The sequence below is a fragment of the Cydia fagiglandana genome, chromosome 6 (assembly GCF_963556715.1).
Source record: "Cydia fagiglandana chromosome 6, ilCydFagi1.1, whole genome shotgun sequence".
Lineage (NCBI taxonomy): Eukaryota > Metazoa > Arthropoda > Insecta > Lepidoptera > Tortricidae > Cydia > Cydia fagiglandana.
Genome location: NC_085937.1, coordinates 17,423,630 through 17,448,641, shown reverse-complemented (window position 1 = coordinate 17,448,641; position 25,012 = coordinate 17,423,630). Strand labels below are relative to the sequence as shown.

Genomic DNA, 25,012 nt, shown 5'->3' with positions numbered 1-25,012 from the left:
AGAGTTTACCTATAGATTAATGTAAACCAAACTGAAATTATAATGATAGATTCTAATTCCGGAATAATATCTTTCACTCATTAAAAATTCAACCCACGTGTAATTTTCACTAAAACAGTTCCGGTATATTGACTTTATCGACACATGATGCGCAGCTTTAACGTTACGCCAATTAAGTTTACGTACCAACAAGCGCTTACGCCGTTGACCTAGAGACTATTATTACTTGATCCGCGCGGAAACAGTCCTTGTCAGTCTGCACTGCGGGCAGTCCATGCGCGCCGTTGTCTTGTATAAAAGACTTCTCGTACAGCCTAGTGCGGCGATATCACGTCTTGAATCGACATTGTTTAGTGGTTGTTTTTTATGTTAAATCCCTATATTTTAAACATTTTCGGGTGCAAAATATATGTTTAATTTTGGCAATTTGGAATGAAATTAAAACAGGATAAGAACAAAGCTAAATTAAAAAGATTTTTACCATAAATTGTAAATATCGATATCACTATTTGCAATCCCTAAACTTTTTATTAGTTGTTTACTTAAAATTTGCTCTGGCGTGTGAGTGAGCGTCTTTGCGGACTAGGTCCGGCGGCCAAAAGGTTAAAAGTTTAAAATATGACCATACAAGGCACCTTGTACAAATTATCCTTTGAACATACTGAACAGCAGAGTACCTGCCACCACTTCGCCGTTCGTTGGTCTATTGGCCTCTCTTCTCTCTATCGTTCAAATACGTAAGGGCGAAATATAGAAAATGTTACAGTTCAAATCTCGTACAAAAAGCAGTTGCCTATAGGCCAAAGGATTAATAATCATTGTTATTATGTATTTCAGTTTATTAAGTTATTTCAAATATTTTACAATATATTAATATTACATTCATTATTTGTTCCCACTACATCCAACTAATAAAAATAAAGGCAATAAACGCTTACTAAATACATATGTAGGTATATTTTCTAAATAAAAATATTTTTAAAACATATTTCAAACAGTGCTGTCTACTTTGAATAATTTATTTAGTAGAAATTTTTACATAGAAGTAAAAACGCAAAGCTTAACGCAGATGGCGCTTTAGTATAAGGCGCCCAGTGATTAGAAGAAATTCCGTTGGTTAGAATTAAAGAATGCCTACCGCGAAAACTGAAGTTCGCAAATTCTCTGTTAGTCTAATCACGGTTATAAAGCAATTTGCGAACTTCAGTTTTTGCTGTTACAGCCCAGATGTGCAAGTTGCGGAAAGTGTCCAAAGTTAGAAAAGTTCAAGAAAATTTCAGTAGTTTGAATGCCAGGTTTTGATTTAACACATTCACTGGCCCCGACGCACATGTGCGTTCACCGTCATACAAGTTTGTTCCTAGGCCACGCCCCCTGGCAGTGAATGCGTTAACCCTTTGACAGTCAACAATAGACGACAATGGTTACAGAGAAAATTGAACCTTAACACATCCTAAATAGAGTTTACTGTTGTATGTTACATAACATAGATGCAGCTGTCGAGTATAAAGAGGAGAGTCAAGTGGGACGACATACTTTAACTAAGGCAACAACAGACATAAATCTTTTATCACCCATCACTGAAATGTTTACAATTCGCCCTGTATATCTGTAGTGAACAATTGGCAATTTCTAACCAAATTGATAAATGTTAAATATGACATGTATAAAATTATAAATGTAATTATAAAAGATACTTAATTCATACTTTAATAAAAAAAGGCTAGAGTAGAAGATTATTTAATAGACACACATATGGTCGGTTGCCTTATCTACAGTTGATGATGATGATGATGATATCCTGTTATCCCTCATCAGGGACATAGGGCTCTCAGAAGGGATCTCCATTTTTTGCGGTCCAGCGCGGCCTCTTCTAGCTCCGCCCAGCCGAGGCCTACTGGTGCAGCCGTAGAGGATATAACCAAACGGAGTAGCTATTACAGACGTTCCCCTCTGTCGAAAATAGGCGGCCAATGGTCATACACATTGTACAGACTGACGTTTATCTGACATGGCTATTTTTACGTTATGTATACGTTTGGCGTGCCCCTCCACCTCAAAAATCGGCTGACTGTTTTGTACCGTAAATTACAAGGCGTCTTCGTTTGGTTATATCCTCTAAGGGTGCAGCCTCCTTCTACAGTTAAGAGTGAAATATAAATTATAATTTAATGTACCTACCTGTACCATTCAATGTCAAATATTTTTAATTTCTCCCTACAATTCTTGACCATCAAAGTGTTTTGTAAGAATCCAGTAAGAATTACGTTTCCAGTAATACCAAAGGAGCTTCCATCTATTTACCCAACAGCAATCCTATGATTACATGTAGTGGGGCTACTGGAAATATCCCTTAAAATTAAGGTCTTTTTAAATTTGATCGATTAAACCCATATCATAATCTATATTCTATAGTATAACTACTACTAGCTTTTGTTGTATAATCTATTTAGTTGCATCTGAAGATTTTGCGAGGTGATAGCCGGCGTGTCGGGCACCAGTGCCGGCCGCGACTTCACCAGCGGAGTGTTCAAGAAATGCAACTGCTCTTTCATCTTCATATACATGTTTAAAGCCGTCCCGCCTTCTAACTTCACTGGAGTGCTCATGTCTGACACTACATTAGGCATTGATTTATAAAACACTTTTTTCCTCAAACATGGCGTTCTTTTAGGTATTTTATAAGAAGGGGATTTTGGGCTTAATCTGATAACTGAACAAGGGTGACCGAGCACTGGACTTTTAGGACTTTGGGGTTCAGCATTTTTACTAACTAAAGTGGTATCTTTTTCACTGTCTGACACTTTTCTACTGCTTCTTTTCTCTCTTATCAGCTTCCTCACTTGAGATAGTGCTTTATATTGCGCTTCTTTGATATTTTTAAGAGTTTGAATACCATTTTCTATCATTTTAATGTTGTGCTCAGTCTGCCTTTCAACTTCAAGTAGCTCATCCAGCTTAGATGTGCTCTCAGAGTTAGTGACAGTAGCTTTATTCAGCATGTCACATAATGACACAATCACACTTTCTTCTCTGTCAACTTTTTCACTTTCTTTTAGTCTTTCATCTTGATTATTGACTCTTTCTAACATAGTAGGGTTATCAAAGCACATGATAGTGTCATTTTCAGTATTAGAATTGTCCATAACACTGGAGTTGTTGTGGCATTCTACATTGTTTCTGTAGTCCCTGAATGGTGTTGCGATGGGTGGTGAGACCTCGGCTATGTTCTCAAGAGTGTGTTGGGCGTCTAATATTGCATCTGTCATAGCCTCAGTTTCATGGATTTCCTTTTCTTTTTGTATGAAACTGGCATCGCTGCCAGATTTCCAGGAGTCATTTGATAAAGGTGTGTCAGCTTTGGGGGGTGGGGCCAGCCTCTTGTGGTTTATGAGCGCGGGAGCGATGGATTTTCTGTTTATATTAGCTTGGTATGAGCTGTTTTCTTTGTTGGCAATAGTTACTTTAGTTTTATCTAGTTTAGTTTCTATTGGTGTTTCTGGAATTTTGCATATGCCGCTGATCCGTACATTCGTTTTAGCTGCAAAACAACAATAAAATCTTTGATGATTATCCTATGAAATGGTAAAAAATAAATGTGTCTAATAAAGTGTACTAGTACTACAATACTCCGTGCAGTCTAAAGGTCTTGAGAAATAATATAGGAAAAGCTGCCCAGTAATTGGCTCTTTTAAGTATGATAGTTTCCTAATTGGTTTTTGTTGCCACTTTTGCAGGTAAGTCACCACTTCCTTCCCTTTTTAAATAATGTTATAGTTCGTTTTTTTTAGCATTAGAAAGAACTTGCAAGAAGGTAAGCGATCTTGACATGTCTTTCAATTGAAAAACGCTATTTAAAATTCAAAAACTATTACTTATGAAAGCAGAAGAATATAAATGATCGTATTAGATTCATAATTGTTACATATTTGCCGTAACTTATTTTTAAAATGTGTTTTTCAATCAAAAGACACATCAAGATTGTTTACCTAATTTCTAATGCTAAAAAAAAACGAACTATAGATGGGCTAGGCCAGTAATTGGAGAGGAGCCGATATTAGTACGACTACCTAATGAGAAGTTGGTAGATTTATCTAAATCTAAATAGTGCAAGTGTTTGGTGTAAAAGATCATTTGTTGCAATTCCATTCAACCTTAATCTGGCTGATATGCTGATGCAACTATAATCTGGAGGTCGCGGGTTCCAACCCCGGTTCGTACCAATGTATTTTTTGGAACTTATACACGAAATATCATTTGATATTATATTTACCAGTCGCGTTCTGTGAACGAAAACATCGTGAGGAAACCCGACTAATCCCAGTAAGACCTAGTTTTACCTCTGGGTTGGAAGGTCAGATGGCAGTCGCTTTTGTCAAACCTAGTGCTTACGCCAATTCTCGGGATTATTTGCCACGCCCCCAGGCTCCTATGGGCCGTGGCAAAAGCCGGGATAACGCGAGGAAGATGATGACATTATAAAGAGTATTGTATTGTAAACCCCTTACCTTGAACATACAGTGACTTCTTTGCTCTGTGTTCTGGTTTGGGAAACTTTGGAGTCTCAGGAGGCATGAGAGTCATCCTGGCATTGGCTACAGCTGCTGTTAAAGTCATTCTTGAGCGAGCAGGTGGCATCATTGACACACGGGCATTTGATATTGTCTGAAAAAGAAATTAATTAATTAATATTTGTTTTGTTTCAACTTGGTTTCAACAGTCATTGTCCATACTTATGTATGTTTCAATGAATGTGAAATATGTAAGAGATATATATTGTAATTTAACCAAAGGTGCTGTATAATCACAGTTTAAATTACTTTCCTTGATAAGTTTTACAAACTACTTTGTATGTACACATGCCAAATTTAAATTACTTTGCTTGATAAGTTTTACAAAATACTTTGTATGTACGCCAAATAAAGTTTTTGATAAAGCACAAAACTTTTAATTGTATACTACTTGGGGCTTGTGCACTAATCACGCGAGGTTCGATAGGGGGAGGGGGGGTCACGAAAAAATCACGATAGATCACGTTGGGGGAGGACGGTATAAGGAAACCTCACGTATATTTTTCTACAGTGAACGAAACTAAGAAAAAAAGACCTACCACACGAGTAGATACTTTTTCTCGGTTACATTAAACATAAATCTTCACTTTGCACTTCAAAATAGTGAGTCCATTTAACGAAAATAGAAATATAAACAAGATTTTCTATATAAAATACTACTTATCTTAAAATTAGGTCGAATGAAAAAATTTCAAGAAAATACACGTGTGGTTGTGTGGGAGGAGGGGGATAGCCAAAAACCTCACCAAATATCACCAAGGGGGAGCGGGGGTCAAAAAGTAGCCGAAAACACCTCGCGTGATTTGTGCACAACCCCTTCTTACTATAATCAATAATTTTTTGCATATGTGAAACCACTAAAACTAGGTCTAATTGGTCATAAGAACATGCACAAGAACACCAAGCATCACATGCATAAAACAAAAGAAACATACTTTGTTCTGAAGTGGAGCTACAGGTTTAGGTGGTTGGAAATTGAGAACCTTTCTGACCACATTATTGCGCAGCTTCCCATCTGCCGTGTGGTTTACTTTCTTCTCCACTTTCACTGAAGAGTTCCAGCCTTTCTTCTTTGTTGATGTCGCCGGTTGAGCCTTGCAAGGGGTGCGGCCTTTGAAAGCTGGAAAATAATAAAAATTTTTAAAAATTTCTTTACATACTTTTCTACAGTATGTTCTCACTCACTTGGTATTCTGGCTCTTGCCAACCTGGAATGCTCATTAATCAGTGACTCAGGTGTCCCACTCTATAATCCAGCAGTTTACGCAGCCAAACAGATTATATACAGATTTTTTTATTACGAGGGCTCGATTGCATGTATCAATATATCTCTACTCCTAGACATGTTAATTATACTAATAGAATAGAAAATGTATGGTTAATACCACTAGATTTGCAATTTCTAAAATTCGTATTTCAAGTAAGCTTTAATTTCCCATACAAATACAATAATTGGGCAGTTCGAACAATCCAGCATTGGTTTAAATAAAATAAAATAAATAAATAAATAAATATTATAGGACATTCTTACACAGACTGACTAAGTCCCACAGTAAGCTCAAGAAGGCTTGTGTTGTGGGTACTCAGACAACGATATATATATAATATACAAATACATAGAAAACACCCATGACTCAGGAACAAATATCTGTATCATCATACAAATAAATGCCCTTACTGGGATTCGAACCCAGGACCATCGGCTTCACAGGCAGGGTCACTACCCACTAGGCCAGACCGGTCGTCGGTTTACTCCTATTCTGTTGGGTACCAGATTTCCGAGCCCCAAAATGTAGTCTATTTTATTATGAATAAGAGTGATATTATAATAGGGTTATAAAAATATACTGTAAATAGAATCTCTGTTATGAAGGTTTTAAAGGTTACCTTGTAATTCAGCTCTCATTTCAGCCATAGTTAGTGGCTTCACGGCCTTCTCAGCTGTTCGGTTAATTGTCATAGTGTTTCGAGGCTTCTTTTTACCAGTAAGCGTCAGTATTGCTTCTTTAGATATTATGCCTAGAACGATAAAATTCAAGATTATCATTTCTATATACACTTAGGAAGTAATAATTGTTCAATTAGCTCCAATTAAAAGCACAATTTGAAAGAATAGTAAAGCTTTGTTAGTTGGTTTACCGTTCAGGGCAAGATCTGGAAGCAACTCCGCCATAGTTTTTGGCTGAAAGGATATGTTCTGCATCGTTGATTGCTCCATCTTCATTCATTCAACTAATTAAGTCACAACACAATCACAAGAAGCACGGAAAAAATATAAAATAACAATCCTGACAAGGTTTTGTTTTAGTTTAGCGTCAGATAAGCACAACATTCAAAATTTCAAATATGTAACTGTCATGTCAATTGTCATGGCTGCCATGGCCGTTTATGCCGTTTCGAATAAAGATCCGTTTTACGCATTTCCATTATTTTATGAAGTCGACGAACAATTGCGAAATATAGCGGCGTTACTTTCGTTCGCCATAGTGAAGAAAGAGATACAACATCAATGTTTGAATAAACGCGGCAATGTGAGTTCGCATCTGTTTCTGTAAAATTATCTAAAAATAAATCAGATTAACTAAATGTCCATACAATTAATTATAAATAAATAAAGCTGGTCAAGCAGATCTTGTCAGTAAAAAAAGGCGCGAAATTCAAATTTTCTATGGGACAATATCCCTTCACGCCTACATTTTTCAAATTTGCCGCCTTTTTCTACTGACAAGATATGCTTGACCAAGTATAGTTAAATTAAAAAAAAAACCAACATATTTATAATAAAATTTATAATAAAATCACTTGTCTCGGCAGATTTAACAGTGGCTTCGACAGGATAAAATGTTATTGACATGTGTCAATGTCATTTTTCAGTCGTCAACGTCGTCATCCGTCATCCGATCCGGTGTTTCCGCTTATCATCACTAAAATCATTTTAAAGCTTGTTTATTAGCTCATATTTGTGGGCGGTGTAACACCTTACCATAAGAAAAACCTGAAGATGGTGACTCGCGTAGAAATCAAAGGGATGGATGCCTTTTCCAAGTTCACCGAAGACATCGCTAGGTCGGGGCCGCCGGTGTTCTTCTTTTTTAGCGGATCTAAGTTGCCTAATGGAAGTAGTTGGTGTCCAGATTGCGTTGAGGGTGAGTCTGAAAACTTATTGAATCACTACGGATAACGATAATTTTATCTGCAATTTCCAAAGTTATTTGTTTTGATGTGTTTACATGTTCCCACCTGTAAACATAAAACAGTTACAACCTCCTAGTGAGTATTATATTCTTTGGTTACAACAAAAATAAACAAATAAACAACGATGTAGGTTTAATATGATATTAAAAAAAGTTTATTGTGTGCTTGTCATTTTATTTTATTTTTGTTAACATGTCTAAGAGAAAGAAGCCAAAAATTGATTTTCATCATTTAAATACCTTTGATGAATACTCAAATTTTCTTGATACCCTGAAAAGCAAAAGCCGTCGTGTTTATTTCTTTTTCTTATCTAGTAAAAAAGAAAATGGTAGAGGCTGGTGTATTTATTGCCAAATGGGTTTGTTACTAGCATACGTCGGACTATAGGGGGCAGTTTGAGGGCAAGGTAAGGTTTACAAAAAAATCTTAACTTACGAGTATTATAATGTACCTAGTATTTGTAACATAGCCGTGTTCATAGAACTTGACATGCCCAGTTAACTCATTTATTTTGTTCCTTTCTCACAGCTGCAATTGTCTGAGTGACGGATAAAGCCAAACGAATTTTTTCGCCATTTTGACTTATGTGTAGTCCAAGTACGTTTATAAATAATGCAGTTAGTTGCTATGATATTTGGAATTTCACATTATAAATACTAGGTACCAAATACTAAGTACAAATACTCGAAAGTGAATTGATTGATTTGCGAACCTTACCTATCATTCTGACATGCCACGACAATGCCCGCTGGAGTCCGACATATGGTTACTAGTTTTCCTAATTTCTTATAGAAGTTAATCTGAGCATAAAAAGATATCTTTTATATCATAATCACAAAGTGATAGTGCTGCCTACATTAAACCTACCTTTTATAAACTTTCCTAAACAACATTATGGTTTTTACCACTAGTTATTAGTTGATGGATTGAATTTTTCCCTTGTTTTTTTACAAGTACAAACGGCCACACTCTTAACTGTCCATTGGTGGACCTTATGCCTTTTGTAATAAGGTTTATGAACTGTCAGTTAACAGTGTGGGCGTTGGTACAATTTAAATTAATTAATGAATTGTAAGATATAAAATAAACCCTATTTTTTTTGTTCCAGCTGAACCTATAGTGCAGGCTTACCTCAATGAACTACAGAAAAGCATTATTTTCGCATATGTGGATGTTGGAGACAGAGACTAGTAAGAAAACCATAAACTTTTTTAAAACTTTGAAATGACTGAAGAAATTAATGTAACATCCTATATTATTAAGTAGTTGTACTTTTAAAATGGCTGCTATTTTCTGTTATAGTGTCTTTTATTTATTTTTAGCTGGAAAGACAAAATGTGCCCATTCAGGACGGACCCCCGCACCAAACTCATGGTCATTCCGACACTGCTCCGATGGAAAGGTGTCCAAAGGCTTGAGGGTAGCCAGTGCAACAAGCGCGAACTGCTGCAGATGATGTTCGAAGAAGATGAAGAGTAAAGTGCATTAATATGTTTTATAGGGTAAATTATCCCATGAAAGTCATAGAAAAGTCACCATGCACTGATGTATTAAAGTGCTGACAATAGGGTAGCTTACCCTATGTTGAAAAGGTTCTTACCTCAAAATACACTTAACTGTCAACCTTCTCACATTACTAAGGTTTTAAAAGAGTATTGATGTTAAGATGTATTTGGAGGTATGAACTTTGTTTTCCAGATAAGTGAAATTGGCATGCTTTTATAATCTTTTATGTAAATATATATAATTTTTAAGATGTTACTGTTTCATTTCTGCTCATCAGTATTTTATTTTGAATTAAAAGTTTTATTTAAATTAGTCTTACATAAAGGGTGGTTTTAGACTTTCAGACTAGAAAATACTGGCGTATTAGCTCGTATTTGAAACCGCGTGGAGGCACGTATAGGCGCGCCGAAATGTAGCAGTATAGGCGCAATCGAATGCGTGCAGAAAAAATGGCTACGTAATGTGACATTACTCATCATAGCATCAGAATAATACTGTGCTTGTATCACCGGCAACACATACACAGCTGGACAAAGGTGCTACGTTAGGACTGCCTTAATGTTTTGTGCTCTCCCCATTCAACAGTCCAGTCTCATAGCAATTTTCAATATGCTAGATCGACCCTTATTGGGTCCCTTCCCGCGCTACGTTTTACGCCACATAGTAGCCAAGAAGTAGGATAACTATTATAAATAAATATATAGTCGTTTCAACATGGTTTCAGCCATAAAGATTACATAAAACGTGAGGATAATATTGTAGGAGGTACCTGCTTTACGTGATCGAACAAAATAAATACACAAATGGATTTAGATAAATCAAACGAAAATGACTACCTATATGCATATCCATAGCTACGCTTGTTGATTACAATAGGTCATTATTGTCATTAATCATGTTGTATGAGTTTTATTTATATGAACATGTACCTACTCATTAGAAACGCTTATTTACTTACCTGCCACCTAAATACCTATTTAAAGTTACAGACATCAGTGTTATAGCGGCGATCAAATCTAATAATGAACCTTATCACAGTTTCGTTAAAGTTTAATTTCACGTTTACAATAATGCAATAAATTTTCTCTAGACTTTCATTAAGACAGCGTCTTAGCAAAAAAATCTGCTATTCTGAGTTTTATCATATTGCTATTTAAGTGTAATTTCACGAGTTACGGAAAATGCAAGAAATTATCTTCGGGCAAGATAAGTTTTAGATAGCTTTAGATAAATTACTAAATTGTTTGCAATTGAACAGTCGGTTGTGCAAAATGGTAACTCAGGTGTTTATAAAAGGGTTTGAGGAGTTCGTAAAATATACGGATAATATAGACCCTCAAGGGCCTCCCGTGTACTTCTACTTTGATTCTAAGCTGCCCGATGGTACGAGCTGGTGCCCTGATTGCGTTGTCGGTAAGTCTTTGGTATTATCTCAAGAATATACCTATTTTCCCGTCAATAGTTACCGAACAATATTTAGAACGTTTCCTTTGGATTTCCCCATTGTGTTTAAGTAAAATAATTTTTAAGAAAAAAAAACCGACTTCTATGGGGGCCGGTGAAAGATTATTGTAGATGGTACACTATGTAGAAAAGGAGGTAAAACCACCCACTTTTCTACTAGCATTTCGCTTCTGTAAGGGTCGTAGTTCTAGCCTAACCTAACCCACTTCTCTGAGGGTCACGTGACGTACGTCAGAGCTGTCATACGTACTTTCCGTTCGCTCCGTGATTTTTACTAAAAAAACCTAGTAATTAGCTGTTCTAAAATTTAATTGGTGTTAAATACTAATCCTAGTAAGAGAGGCTACTAAAAAAAAAACAATTGTGCAGTGTACGAATGTAATTTAGGCTATAAAACACAGTTTAAACATTCAGTGTAAAGTCATCATCTGTTCGGGTCAGCTGACCGGTGACAGCCAATCAGCTGTTAGAATCTGCGCGGGCGCATTTATCAGTGTGTCGTTGATATTTAGTGCAATTTGAAACTTATTCCGTAGGCGTACAGTACAATTTACAATGGCAAGCTGTGGAGGATGCTTTCGAAAAATAACCGACGGGAGAGTTTTGAAATGCTGCAACTGCCTAAAACTGTACGACCTCCTTTGTGCGAATGTTTTAGTTGACTTTTATAATGGCATGGGACCTGACCAGAAACTTTCGTGGAAGTGTGTCGAGTGTAAAAGTGTCGAGCCTCGGAGGGACAACACAAACACACCAATACGGTGTGAAAATATAAACATGTGCCGGGGTGCACGGACCCAGGTCGTCTTGAGCCCCACGGAGCCCGAGGGTCACAGCTCCATCATGGAGGTGTCCTACACGGAGGGACACAACACCACCCCGCGCGACAATGGACTGGACTCGACCCGCGTCACCGACACGCAGCTGCTGGTCACCGAGCTCCGGCTCTTCCGCGAGGAGATGCGCGTGATGAGCCAGGAGATACACGCTCTTCGCACATCCCTGGAGAGCCTGACAGCCAGGATCGATGGCTGCGATGGGCGGATCGACAACTGCGAGGGGCGCATCGACGCGCTCTGTGCCCGTGTCGAGTCGTTGGAGAGCAGACCTCAGTCTCAGACTGCCCCCGACAACTCTCTTGTCGAAACCGTATCGCAGCTTAGGTTGGAGCTCAACGACCGCGACCAAGAGTTGTTACTAAATGACATAGAAATATCCAGCGTACCGGAGAGTAGGGGCGAAAACGCTATGCATTTAGTGACAACCTTGGGTAAAAAGTTGGGAGTTGAACTCACCGAGCACGACATCGTCGACGCCGCGCGTGTGGGGCGCGCACCTCAGCTGGAGGATGGTCTCCACGGCCCAGCAGCGCGGCCGCGGCCGCTAGTGGTGCGCCTGGCACGCCGCGCCGTCAGGGATCGCCTGCTCCAGGCTGCGCGCGTGCGCCGCGGGGTCACCACGGAGGGCACCGGCATCCCTGGTCGTACCAGTGCCTTCTATGTGAACGAGCGATTGACTCCTCACAACCGACGTCTCTTATATAAAGCTCGGGAGCTGAAGCAGCAGCACTCTTGGAGGTACGTCTGGACCCGGGACGGAAAGATCTTCGCACGGCAGCAGGCAGGCACGAGTTCGCCCCGACACCGCATTCGCACTGAACTAGACCTAGGTCGTGTTTTTGGCTCAATATAGGTTTGTCCACAATATTAGTTTGATATGTAGCTTGCTAGTGCATTTGTCTGCCACCAACGTCTGTCTACCACTGTTACTGTTGCCGCCTAACACTTATTACACTACTGAAAAACGCACCATACACGTAAACAATCAATACACACATTACACTTGTTATTTTAATCAGAATACAATGTTTACACTTATTAGTATATTAAATATTTTTGTACTTTTCACTATATTTACTCGAATACCTACTTATTTTATACAACCAAACACCGAAAAACACATTTGCATAATTAACCTCAAATTCATTTCGCTCACGATCACCGCATCTGGTTGCAATGCAAAACCGGTTCTGTTTAGCCGACCGCTTATCCTTATCTTTAAACGCTATGTAAAATGAGTCGAAATCAGCTACGTATCGGTTTGTTCAACGCGGGTTCGTTGGGCACAAACCATGATAACTTCATAGCAACCTGCACTCGATTGGATATGGATGTTTTAGCAATTAATGAAACTTGGCTGAGAGGGGGGGATGAGGGTCGGGCCCCTGTGCTCCCGGGGTGTAGGCTGCGCCACACTCCGCGACCACAGGGCCCACGCTCACGTGGTGGGGGGGTCGGGTTCTACATAAAGCGTAATGTCACAGCTCGTAACTTACCACATCCCGTGGACCCCAAACACAAGACGATAGAACAAATGTGGATACACATGACAGTACAAGGGAAAAAAATAGTAATTGGCACTGCGTATCGCCCACCTTGGCAGGACGTTGACCTTTTCCTAGACGCAATATCTGACACCATTAGCTCATTGACTAGTTATGAACATTTAATTCTGTTGGGTGACTTTAATATTAATTTGTTAACTGCATATGATATTAAAACAACAAAGTTTAACCATTTCCTTTCCAGTTTTAATTTAGCACAAATTGTGACAGGGCCAACGCACTTTACAAATACAAGCCAAACACTTATTGATGTGGTTTGCACCGATTTAATTGCCAAAAAAATTAATATTGAGCATGTAGGGTCACTCCTTGGGCACTGTATTGTTATGTGCGAGTTCGCGATTAAGCGGGACAAACCAAAGCCCTACACTATATTGCACAGGCCTATTAATAACATCAATTCTATTCTTTTTGACAATGATTTGCGTAGTGTGTTGTGGGATCAGATGTCTGCGCTGCCGAACGTTAATGACGAGGTGGAAGCACTGAGTAGGCATATAGTCAATATATTTGACATGCATGCACCCATGAAAACATCTATAATAAAGGGACCCTCACATCCTTGGATCACAGACACAGTGAAACTGATGATGCGTATACGTGATCAAGCTGCCGCAGATTATCATAAGACAGGGACTGAGAGTAAAAGACTTTATTATAAGGACCTAAAGTCAACAGTAAATAAGGCCATATACAATGAAAAACTAGCTTTCTTTAACTACAACATAAATAATAAAATTAAGGAGCCGAAATCTCTGTGGAAAAATCTAAAATCTACCATTCTGCCTAAAAATAATTTAGAATTGCCATCTACTTTCAGCGACCCTGATATAATAAATAAACATTTTTTAAACATACCAATTGCGTCACATGTCACAATTTCTCAATTAACTTACTTTGAGTTCAACAGCTACAACAAGTCGAAATTTCATATTGAACCAGTTAGCTCAGATAAGTTGCTAAAAATTGTATCCAAACTCAAATCAAATGCAGAAGGGCATGACCTAATTAATTTAAAAATGCTGCTTATGACTTTTCCTTATACTATAGGCTTACTGACTGATGTGATAAACACCTCTATTTTAACATCCACTTTTCCTGACAGTTGGAAGGTGGCCATCGTGCGCCCACTTCCTAAAACCTCTAACCCCTCCGAATTAAAGGACCTTAGGCCTATCAGCATTCTACCATGTATGTCTAAGATACTGGAAAAGATTGTGTGTGAACAACTAAATAACTACATTGAGAGTAACGGTATCTTACCAGATGTGCAGTCGGGTTTCAGGAAGGGGCGCAGCGCTGTGACGGCCTTGCTAGATGTCACAGACAACATACTTTGGTCACAAGATAAGGGCATGTGCACACTACTTGTACTGCTTGATTTTTCTAGGGCATTTGATTGCATTCATACAGACCTGCTGCTGTCTAAGCTAAGTTATTATGGCTTTGATAACAGTGCACTGCGTTGGTTTCATAGTTATCTCAGTGAGCGGCAGCAGTATGTTAAACTGAGCTTAAGTGATGGATCAGCTAAAGTCTCAGGTAAAATGGCCCTTTCCAGAGGTGTACCACAGGGATCGATACTCGGCCCAATCCTGTTCATTTTATATACAGCAGACATCGGGACTCATATTACACACTGCAAATATCATATTTATGCAGATGACATACAGATATACATTTCCTGTAAACCATCTGAAATTGACAGTGCTATACAAAAACTTAATATAGATCTTGCAAACATAGCATCTTGGGCACTAGACAATAGTCTTATGCTCAACCCATCTAAGACAAAATATCTGATATTCGGCACCAAAATTCAGTTGAGCAACATAGGACCTGCTAGAGATGTTATGTTATCGGGTGAACCCATTGAAAGAGTGTATGAGGCTAGAAATTTAGGCTTAACTGTAGATAGTGAACTCAGATTTGAAAAGCATGTTGCGGAAACTGTGAGAAACTGTTTCTACAGGCTTAAACTTTTATATAACATACGACCGTTCATTAATGAAACATTGCGCATTCAGTTGATTGAAACACTTGTTCTGTCTAAATTAAACTATATGGATTTGGTTTATGGTCCACGTCTTCTGGCAAAAACAAAGCGACTTATTCAGCGGGTACAAAATGCTTGTGCTCGTTTCTGCTTCAACATTCCACCAAGAGCCCACGTGACTCCTTTTCTAAATAAGCACAGTATTCTCAAAATGCTACACCGTCGCAAGCTTCATCTGGCTTATCTTTTATTTGGCGTAGTAAAACACAAGTCCCCATTGTATCTCTTCGAGAAGTTATCATGGATGTCCACCCGTAGGTCACTTGGGGCGCGTAATTGCAGTGTGCAGTTGGTGACACCTCAACATGCTTCGGCAGCTTTTCGTGGGAGCTTTAGGTACACGGCAAGCCGCTGCTGGAACAACATTCCTCCACCCCTCAGGAACCTACAAAGCATAATAAGTTTTAAAGCCAAGCTTAAACTATGTACACTACAACACCAGCGGCAACAGGAGACTTTAAGACATGATACTAGCTTCTTTTAGTGTAATTTCTTATTCCTATAATTATGTGGTTGTTAATTGTTTTACTTTTACTTTTTTTTTTATATATACTTGTGGGCAAATCAATAATATTGTAATATAGGTTACCTGTCTTTTCTGTCCTATCCTCACTTTCACTCAATGCGTCTGAAAACTGTTGTTCTTTCTCATTTCTTCTTGCATCACTATTGTGCGTTATATTTATATTTAAGTAATAATTCATCTTCTTCATGTAAAAAACTCGTAAAAACGAAAAGTCAAGCTTTATTTTATTCCATTGTCAGTCTTTTTTTTTGTTTTTTGTAATTGTAAACCTTAATCACCTATAGGTAGTATTCTTTGTTTTTTGTTGTAAGATTGTACTTTTCTTTTAATTCATCATGTAATCACGATTATTTTCTTTAGTGTTATGCACTGATACTAGTGTTTTAGTCGTTTTAGAAGATAATAATAAAATGAATGGACTTGTTATTGAACAGCACGTGTTGTACGACATGGCCTTATGTCATCTTGACATCTCACCGGCAGATGGCGCTGATTGCCCGTCCGCCCATCCACTCTCCGCCGCCAAGTCGCGTTCTGTTTTATGATGGGGCCGTGTCGTACAGCTGCGTTCGTGACCCACAAATGGTCTCACCGGAAGATCAGCGCTGACTTTTGGGTTAGCATTTTATGCTGAGGCGGGACCATTTCGTGGTAAACTATTTATTTATTTTATGTTTAACTTTCTTTGTTGTTATTTACTTGTGTATGTTATAGTTTATCACGAATAAATGAGAATGAGATGAAATGAGAATGATAGCAGTTCAGTTCTGTGAGGATCGCAGTTCAAACCTAACCTAACCCACTTAACGGCCCATGCGGTGCGGTGTACGGGGGTTTAAGCGGGAGGGGCTAGTAAGATTGCATCATCATACTTATATACTTACACATTTTATGGTAGGTAATCATAGTGGTTTATTTAGTTAAGGTATCCTAGTGGTTTTCCGGGTCAAGGTCCGGGTCCGAGTCCGGGTCTGAGTCCGGGTCCGAGTCCGGGTCCGAGTCCGGGTCCGAGCCCGGGTTCGAGTCCAGGTCCGGGTCCGGGTCCGAACCGGATCCGGGTATGAGTCCGGTTCTGGGTCCGAGTCCGGGACCCAGTCCAAGTCAAAATCGAAATTCGTAATCACCAAATGTGTACTATGCGTTGTTGAAGAGTTCTATTCTGGTCATCATCAGCAGTTCCATTTCATCAAATGCGACAGTTTTTAATGTAAATGCTTGATTTTATGATGAAAATACAAAAAAATCTATGCGTATGCCTTTAATATTTGAGGAGTTCCCTCGATTCCTTATGGATCCCATCATCAGAACTCGAGCTTGACAAAAATGTGGCTTAAAAACTTAACTTGCTTAACAAACATAACGAAGAGGAAAAATCGCCAAACGTGAACTATGCGTCGTTGAAGAGTTCTGTTCTGATCATCATCAGCAGTTCCACTTCATCAAATGCGACAGTTTTTAATGAAAATGCTTAATTTTCTGATGTAAATACAAAAATCTCTATACGCATGCCTTTAATATTTGAGGAGTTCCCTCGATTCCTTATGGATCCCATCATCAGAACTCGAGCTTGACAAAAATGTGCATTAAAAACTTAACTTGCTGAACAAACATAACGAAGAGGAAAAATCTCGAAACGTGAACTATGCGTCGTTGAAGAGTTCTGTTCTGATCATCATCAGCAGTTCCACTTCATCAAATGCGACAGTTTTTAATGAAAATGCTTAATTTTCTGATGTAAATACAAAAATCTCTATACGCATGCCTTTAAGATTTGAGGAGTTCTCTCGATTCCTCATGGACCCCATCATCAGAACTCGAGCTTGACAAAAATGTGCATTAAAAACTGAATTTTCTTAACAAACATAACGAAGAGGACAAATCGCCAACCGTGAACTATGCGTCGTTGAGGAGTTCCGTTCTGATCATCATCAGCAGTTCCACTTCATCAAATGTCACTCTTTTGGATGCATATGCTTGATTTGATGATAAAAACCCAAAAATCACTATATGTATGCCTTTAAGATTTGAGGAGTTCCCTCGATTCCTCATGGAACCCATCATCAGAACTGGGTTTTGACAGAAACGGGACCAATCTGTATGCATATACATTCAATCAAAAAAATAATTTTCAAAATCGGTCCAGTAATGACGGAGATATGGAGTAACAAACATAAAAAATAAAAAAAAAAATAAAAAAAATAAAAAACATACAACCGAATTGATAACCTCCTCCTTTGGGATTTGGAAGTCGGTTAAAAAAACAACTTTATATGAGTGATAAGCAATTAATGGTAGACTTGAAACTAGGGAATGCAAATCGGTTATTTTTTGTATGGAAATAACCGCGGTTTCGGTTAATAACCGATTATTTCCATACAAAAAATAACCGATTTGCATTCCCTACTTGAAACGCCATTGGCTATAAAATATGGCTTCGTTGACGCTTCTGCAACAATACTGAGACATGCATGTTTTTTATAGCGGAGCCAATAGTGCGGGCATTTCTGCGCGAAGTCAAGAAGGAGCTAATCTTTGTGCATGTAGACTGCGGTGAAAGAGAATTGTAAGTTATTTTAACAATTAAATTGCTTCGCGGAAATGTCTTGTTAAATATTACACATTTACACCCTCAATCTGTTTCGTTAACTACATAGTGGTGGGCAAAGAGATCGAAAGAGAGGTGTTAGGTATTCTTGGGTAAATTTCCTGGGCTACCTATTCAAGAGAAAGACATTCTGGTTGGATTTCGAGGTAAGTACATCGTTAATTGACATTTTGTAAACCTTATTGCAAAGCAATAAGGTACAAATCAGCATCAATAGTAGAGAATGAAACTATTATCTATTATTTATTCTGTGCTATTATGCCCCATAACTATCTGCAATCCTCACGCCATCCTGAAATACTTTTCCAAATAGGGATTTATCTCTAGGTACAGTTGTTTTTGTAACACAGATTAGTGTTGGTCGAAACGTTAATGCAATTAAACATTTTTGGCCATTAACCATTATAAATTGAACCGTAAACTGTAACCGTCCGTTACGGTTTACGGTTCAATTTATAATGGATAATTGTAATTAACCCTTTGACCGCCGTTGGCATGTATACAAGACAAAGATAGAACGATACACTGGCGCCGCTGTCTTGTATACAAGACACAAATTCAACCGCTCGGTAAATGTGAAAAAACATCAATTGTAGTATATTTTTACACTCGTGTTAATGTTTTAGGTCTTTGATTTTTAAAATAATTGCATTTAAAGCAGATAAATAAATCCATTCTTTTATAATAAGGCAATCAAAAAAATTGCTCCAGTTTTCAACGTTTTTCATGTTCCTCGTCGCCGTTGTCTTGTATACAAGACAGCTAGGGATGGGAATGTTAATTCGATATGAGAATATTAGAGATGCAACGGATAGTTGTTTAGCCGGATACTGGATATTCGGCCTGACCATCGGCCGAATATCCCATATCCGGCCGCCGAATATCGGCCAGCAGAGCTGCACCTACATTTCGGTTTTTCAGGTGCGCATTATGACCGTTATGACCGTGACTGTTTCTTAAATCCAATTTGTTTACTCCAAAATCAAGCAATGGTACTATCCGGTATTCGGCCGGATAGTAGGGCACTATCTGGTATCCGGCCGGATATTAAAATACTGGCCGGATAGGGCGAATACCGGATAGTAACCGAATATCCGGTGCATCTCTAGAGAATATTCAAAATAAATATCAAGTGGCCAATCTGGTTTTATTTAAGCATTTGAACACCTGTTAAATGCCAATTGGTGATAACTAGTAACTAGAATACGTTAAACGAGAGAGAGACAGGCATAACTATAGCTGGAGTTCAGGGAACTTGTTCAGCTGTCCATAGTAGAGTCAGACAAGTAAATCTGTCCTTGTGGTCTATTTGCAGAACAAATGATTCATTTTGAGATGATAGTGTAGTGGGGAGTGATACCCTGCAGTGACCGCTTCGCACAAGAATAGTACCTACAGGCGGAGGCTCGGACTAGTCAGTGTCGCCTAACTATGAGAATGTTATGTATTTGAAATTGACGAAAAATTATTATGGTAGGGAGGGTGTAATACGGGAACAAGCTCTTCTAAGGAACATGTCGAATGTGAAACATGCATTCCCGAACATTTCTGATCCCCACCCTTTTCCAATAGTTCTTCACTTTTCTTCACTCATTGACAATTCAACCCACGTGTCATTTTCCCCAATGCAGTTCCGGTACATTTATATTATCGACACACGATGCGCGGCTCTAACCATACGCTTATAAAGTTTACGTACCGACAAGCGCTTACGCCGTTGACCTAGAGACTATTATTACTTAATCCGCGCGGAAACGGTCCTTGTCGGTTTGCACTGCGGGCAGTCCATGCGCGCCGTTGTCATGTATATGTCGGCGGCAGATCGTAAAATCGGGCATATCGAGATATTCCTAGGCATATCATGAAACGCCGCCATTTCATGATCTGACTAACGACTACCAGCCATATCGTTCAAACCTCAACGTTTGACGATTTGCCTGGCTACGTTTAGGCATATCAAATAAGTAGGGTGTGATATTCCTAGGCAGATCATGAAACGCCGGCATTTCATGATCTTCCGAGCGAACACCAGCCATATCGTGCAAACCTCAAGGGGTGATATTCCTAGGCAGATCATGAAGCGCCGGCATTTCATGATATGCCTAGGGAACACCAGCCATATCGTGTAAACCTCAAGGGGTGATATTCCTAGGCAGATCATGAAACGCCGGCATTTCATGATATGCCTAGCGAACACCAGCCATATCGTGCAAACCTCACGGGGTAGATTTTCCTAGGCAGATCATGAAACGCCGGCATTTCATGATCTGCCTAGCGAACACCAGCCATGTCGTGCAAGCCTCAAGTGGTGATATTCCTAGGCAGATCATGAAACGCCGGCATTTCATGATATGCCGAGCGAACACCAGCCATATCGTGCAAACCTCACGGGGTGATTTTCCTAGGCAAATCATGAAACGCCGGCATTTCATGATCTGCCTAGCGAACACCAGCCATATCGTGCCAACCTCAAGGGGTGTTCCGTTCTTAACGTTTAGTTTTTAAGTAATTAATCAAATTTCTGCGCGCTTCTACCGTTTATCGATGCAAAGCCAAAACGCACTTCACAGCGATACAATATTGACATTTTAGCCAATAGGATCGTCCAAAACTCTCGGGCGGCACGCTCAGGACGAGTCTCAGCAGTGCCTCTGTTGGCGAGAAAGAGAACTAGCGAGACGCCGCGGCATGCGGATCGACCGCTATCGATTTAAATCACATTATATGTATTAAGCCTTCAAAACTAAGTGTTTTAGTGATATATCGTGCGTGACAAAAGGCCTAAGACTGTTTAACGTGCCGCCGGCCGGCGTGTAAAAAGAGGAGAAGGTGCTGAACGTAAAAAAAGAACTAGTGGCATCGAGAGGATTCCGCCATTGCTGCAGTATCAGGTCAGCCCAGTGCGTGATATCCTTTGGTTATTTTATCGTGTTGTACCGTTTATTACCGGCGAGTATAGATATTTATGCTCGATCCTGAATGTTGTGAATTAGCATTGCATCTCAGCATTGCATCCAAAACCGCGTCGTTTTGCAACAGGGAGTGATATTCCTAGGCAGATCATGAAACGCCGGCATTTCATGATATGCCTAGCGAACACCAGCCATATCGTGCAAACCTCACAGGGTGATATTCCTAGGCAGATCATGAAACGCCGGCATTTCATGATATGCCTAGCGAACACCAGCCATATCGTGCAAACCTCTCAGGATGATATTCCTAGGCAGATCATGAAATGCCGGCATTTCATGATATGCCTAGCGAACACCAGCCATATCGTGCAAACCTCACAGAATGATATTCCTAGGCAGATCATGAAACGCCGTCATTTCATGATATGCCTAGCGAACACCAGCCATATCGTGCAATCCTCACGAGGTTATTTTACGATGCGCCCGGTATGAAGCTAGGAATATCAACGAATGCCAATGCTCTGATCGATCTGCCGCCTCTTTTATAAGGCAGATCGTGATATGCCTGGGCAAATCTTAGTCAGATCATGAAATGGCGGCGTTTCATGATATGCCTAGGAATATCTCGATATGCCCGATTTTACGATCTGCCGCCGACATATACAAGACTTCTCGTAGAGCCTAGTGCGGTGATATTACGTCATGAATCGATATTGTTTAGTGGTTGTTTTTAATGATAAAGACCTTTATTTTTAACATTGTCGTGTGTAAAAAATATGTTAAGTTTTGGCATTCTCGAAATAAATTAAAGTTGGTTAAGAACAAAGCCAAATTGAGAAGATTTTTACCATAAATTGTAAATATCGATAACACATTTTGCAATCCCTAAACTTTTTATTAGTTGTTTACTTAGAATTTACTCTGGCGTGTGAGTGAGCGTCTTTGCGGACTAGGTCCGGCGGCCAAAAGGTTAACGCTTGGCCAACACAGATAATTTATTATTTATTTTTTACAGCTACAGGAACCCTAAGTGCGTGTTCAGGACGGATCCCCGCTCGAAGATCCGTCGTATTCCGACGCTGTTGAAATGGCAGGGAGACAGGCTGGAGGAGACCGAGCTTAATGACCCCGATAATTTACGGAGGTTATTTGAAGTATTTATAACTCCTTAGAATTGTTCATAAATAAACATGCATCTTTAAGGATGACTCACGCTAGACCGGGCCGGGGCTGGGACGGAGCTTCCGGCGCTTCGTTTTCTAAAGCCCCCTCTAGACTATGCGCGTGAATCGCGGGCGAAGCCGCGAACGCGAGTGTGGAGTCGATTTCGCTGTCTGCGAAAATCGACGCCACACTCGCTTCCGCGGCTTCGCGCCGCGATTCGCGCACGAGTGTGGAGGGGGCTTAATGAAAGCACCATCGCTGTGATCACCGATCAGCCGTCATATAAAATGACATGTCTAGTGTGAGTCATCCATTATTGGGCCAGTAAGCTTGTGTAGGTAACTATTTAGTAGAGTTAGACTAAGATAAGTCTGCAACGATTTTGATAGCACACCCATACAGTGAGTGCAAGTGATTTAAACGTCATAATTTCATAGAAGTTTGACGTTTAAATTAACACTCACTGTATGGGTGTGCTATCAAAATCGTTGCAGACTTATTTTGGTGTAACTCTATAGTCCGTTTTTTTTAGCATTAGAAAGAACTTCGCAGAAGTTCGCTTGTGGTTCTAAATCTGGCACTTTTAGCGGTAACAATTTATAGTAAATTATATGTATTGACCATGCTACATTAGATAATTAAATAATTATTAACAATTAACAAGCCTGATAAAAACTGCACGCTTGCTTCTGCGGAGTTCTTTCTGATGCTAAAAAAAACGAACTATACTAAATAGTTACCTACACAAGCGTACTACTCGCGCCTACGCTAACTTTGCACACCAATTGCGACGTGGCGTATTGGGTGATTCAAGTGGACGTAATTTAGGAAAAAGGATTATAATCCACAAAAATCTGTTTGATGAACCATAAAAAAATAGCAAAATTAAAGCCAGATCTATAAAAATATTTTGTTTAATTGAACCAAGTAAAAAAATTTAAACCACGAATAACACACCTACCCTAAAAAATCACTTAGGTACAATTCACATAATAATTAGTCTATTTCTTGAAGTACACTCGACTGCAAAAATATTAGCGTATTTTTTTCTCGCTACCACCATACAGGACCATACAGGATATAGAGCATAGGGGCTATTCATAAATTACGTCATTTCAAATTAGGGGGGGGAGTCTGGGCATCGGATGATGGTAGCAGGACGTAGGAGGAAACGGGGTAATTTGAAGCATGATTTTAGGGAAGGGGGGTCAAAAATCGTCAAATCGATGACGTAATTTATGGACAGCCCCATATTAGGTACCTATATTATGGCTGATACCCGCATGTCGGTACGCAAAAGAAAATTATTTACATTTGTCTTCTGTAATATAAAAAAAAAAAACAGAGTGGTAAACTATACCCTATTAAAGGGACCGAACTAATGTAACGCAACTGTGACTTACCCACAAAAATAGGTGCCAATTACTGTAGTTACTTTCTGTGCCAATTATTGGGTAATTTACCACACTTGGAGCAGTAGTGCACGTACCTATCCAATTTATCACAGAAACTTATGTATTACGTAGTAAAATAAACAATCAAACAAAACTCATAATATGTCATAATAAATTCATATTCTATCTATCATAAGGAATGCATGTGAATATTAGAGATCAATTTTTGCAGTACAAAGATTATTTATGTTTGCACGATTTCGTTTCGTTTATTTTAAACAATTGAGCGAATTAATATCAAAGCTGGTTTTTTAAAGGCTATACTCACATTTCAACAAATTGCATGACATTTTAGATAATCGCCGGCTAAGTACAGCTTAGCAAAAAAGAGTAGATATTAAAAAGTGGCAACACTGTCTGTAGTGTCCTCCCTCTCTAACCAATATACATAACAAAACGGGACGACACTACAGTGTTGCCACTTTTTAATTTCTACTCTTTTTTGCCAAGCAGCGGGCCTACCGCGAACCACGTTCGACGTGTTGCCTCTCTGCCGCACTTGTATATTCGTACGTTAGTGTGACAGGGAGGCAACACGTCGAACGTGGTTCGCGGTAAGCCCTCTGTAGGTGCAACGAATTCAATCGATCGATCAAATGCCGCAATTAAACGTAACTCAAATTGCATGTAATGCTGAAATGCCAGTGATTTGCCATGAATGCAATAGTTATTTGTTAGGGGGCAAAGTTGTTGTTTAACCGCTCATGCTAATATTGATACCCGATCAAGCGAAATATTCCAAATGGAATCTTCCCTAATAGCATTTTCTTGTAGGGATTTTGTTGGGCCTTTGTTTACGTATTAGTTGGGCAACCGTTATATTTGGCCGTACGATTTGCTGGAGGGCCCTCGACAAAGGCCCTCCCGAAGATTCCCAACAGAGGGCCATTAGAGTAATATTTTCGTTGGGCCTATTTAAATAAATCATACAATTATTCAACGGTGGTGGTTTTGGTTGGGCCGTGGTTGGGCCTATACTCATTTGTTTGATGGTTGGTTAATTGTTACATTTGGCCGTATGGCTTGCTGTAGGGCCAACTGCAAAAAAATAAAAAAGGGCAATTTTTTCGTTGTGCTTCTGTTTGCAAATTCTACAATTACCCATCGGCAAGTCAGGTAGGTCGGTAGGTAGTCGTGCACCAGGTTGAAGGCCCA

At 39.3% G+C, this 25,012-nt stretch overlaps 4 protein-coding genes across 4 annotated transcripts in view; 3 read left to right on the top strand and 1 right to left on the bottom strand.

The window, feature by feature from the left end:
• Positions 1 to 2,185: 2,185 nt before the first annotated feature.
• Positions 2,186 to 6,900, bottom strand: LOC134665365 (uncharacterized). The gene is made up of 5 exons (XM_063522296.1): positions 6,711 to 6,900; positions 6,459 to 6,590; positions 5,507 to 5,691; positions 4,509 to 4,665; positions 2,186 to 3,541 (listed from the first exon to the last, which is right to left on the bottom strand). The coding sequence occupies exons 1-5, from the start codon at positions 6,793 to 6,795 to the stop codon at positions 2,427 to 2,429; spliced, it is 1,674 nt and encodes a 557-aa protein (XP_063378366.1). The 5' UTR covers positions 6,796 to 6,900; the 3' UTR covers positions 2,186 to 2,426.
• Positions 6,901 to 7,464: 564 nt separating this feature from the next.
• LOC134665616 (thioredoxin domain-containing protein 17-like) lies at positions 7,465 to 9,522 on the top strand. The gene is made up of 3 exons (XM_063522578.1): positions 7,465 to 7,717; positions 8,875 to 8,956; positions 9,089 to 9,522. The coding sequence occupies exons 1-3, from the start codon at positions 7,573 to 7,575 to the stop codon at positions 9,243 to 9,245; spliced, it is 384 nt and encodes a 127-aa protein (XP_063378648.1). The 5' UTR covers positions 7,465 to 7,572; the 3' UTR covers positions 9,246 to 9,522.
• A 999-nt stretch (positions 9,523 to 10,521) lies between these two features.
• Positions 10,522 to 25,012, top strand: part of LOC134665446 (thioredoxin domain-containing protein 17-like) — a 325,334-nt gene continuing 310,843 nt past the window's right edge. The window contains exons 1-3 of the mRNA XM_063522421.1: positions 10,522 to 10,685; positions 18,204 to 18,285; positions 22,255 to 22,415. Of these exons, the coding sequence (XP_063378491.1) occupies positions 10,544 to 10,685; positions 18,204 to 18,285; positions 22,255 to 22,411 (381 nt within the window). The 5' untranslated portion in view covers positions 10,522 to 10,543 and the 3' untranslated portion in view covers positions 22,412 to 22,415. The remainder of the gene's footprint in view (positions 10,686 to 18,203; positions 18,286 to 22,254; positions 22,416 to 25,012) is intronic.
• LOC134665364 (uncharacterized) lies at positions 11,114 to 13,179 on the top strand. Its single transcript, XM_063522295.1, has one exon. It carries the CDS (start codon positions 11,292 to 11,294, stop codon positions 12,426 to 12,428), a length of 1,137 nt encoding a protein of 378 aa, XP_063378365.1. The 5' UTR covers positions 11,114 to 11,291; the 3' UTR covers positions 12,429 to 13,179.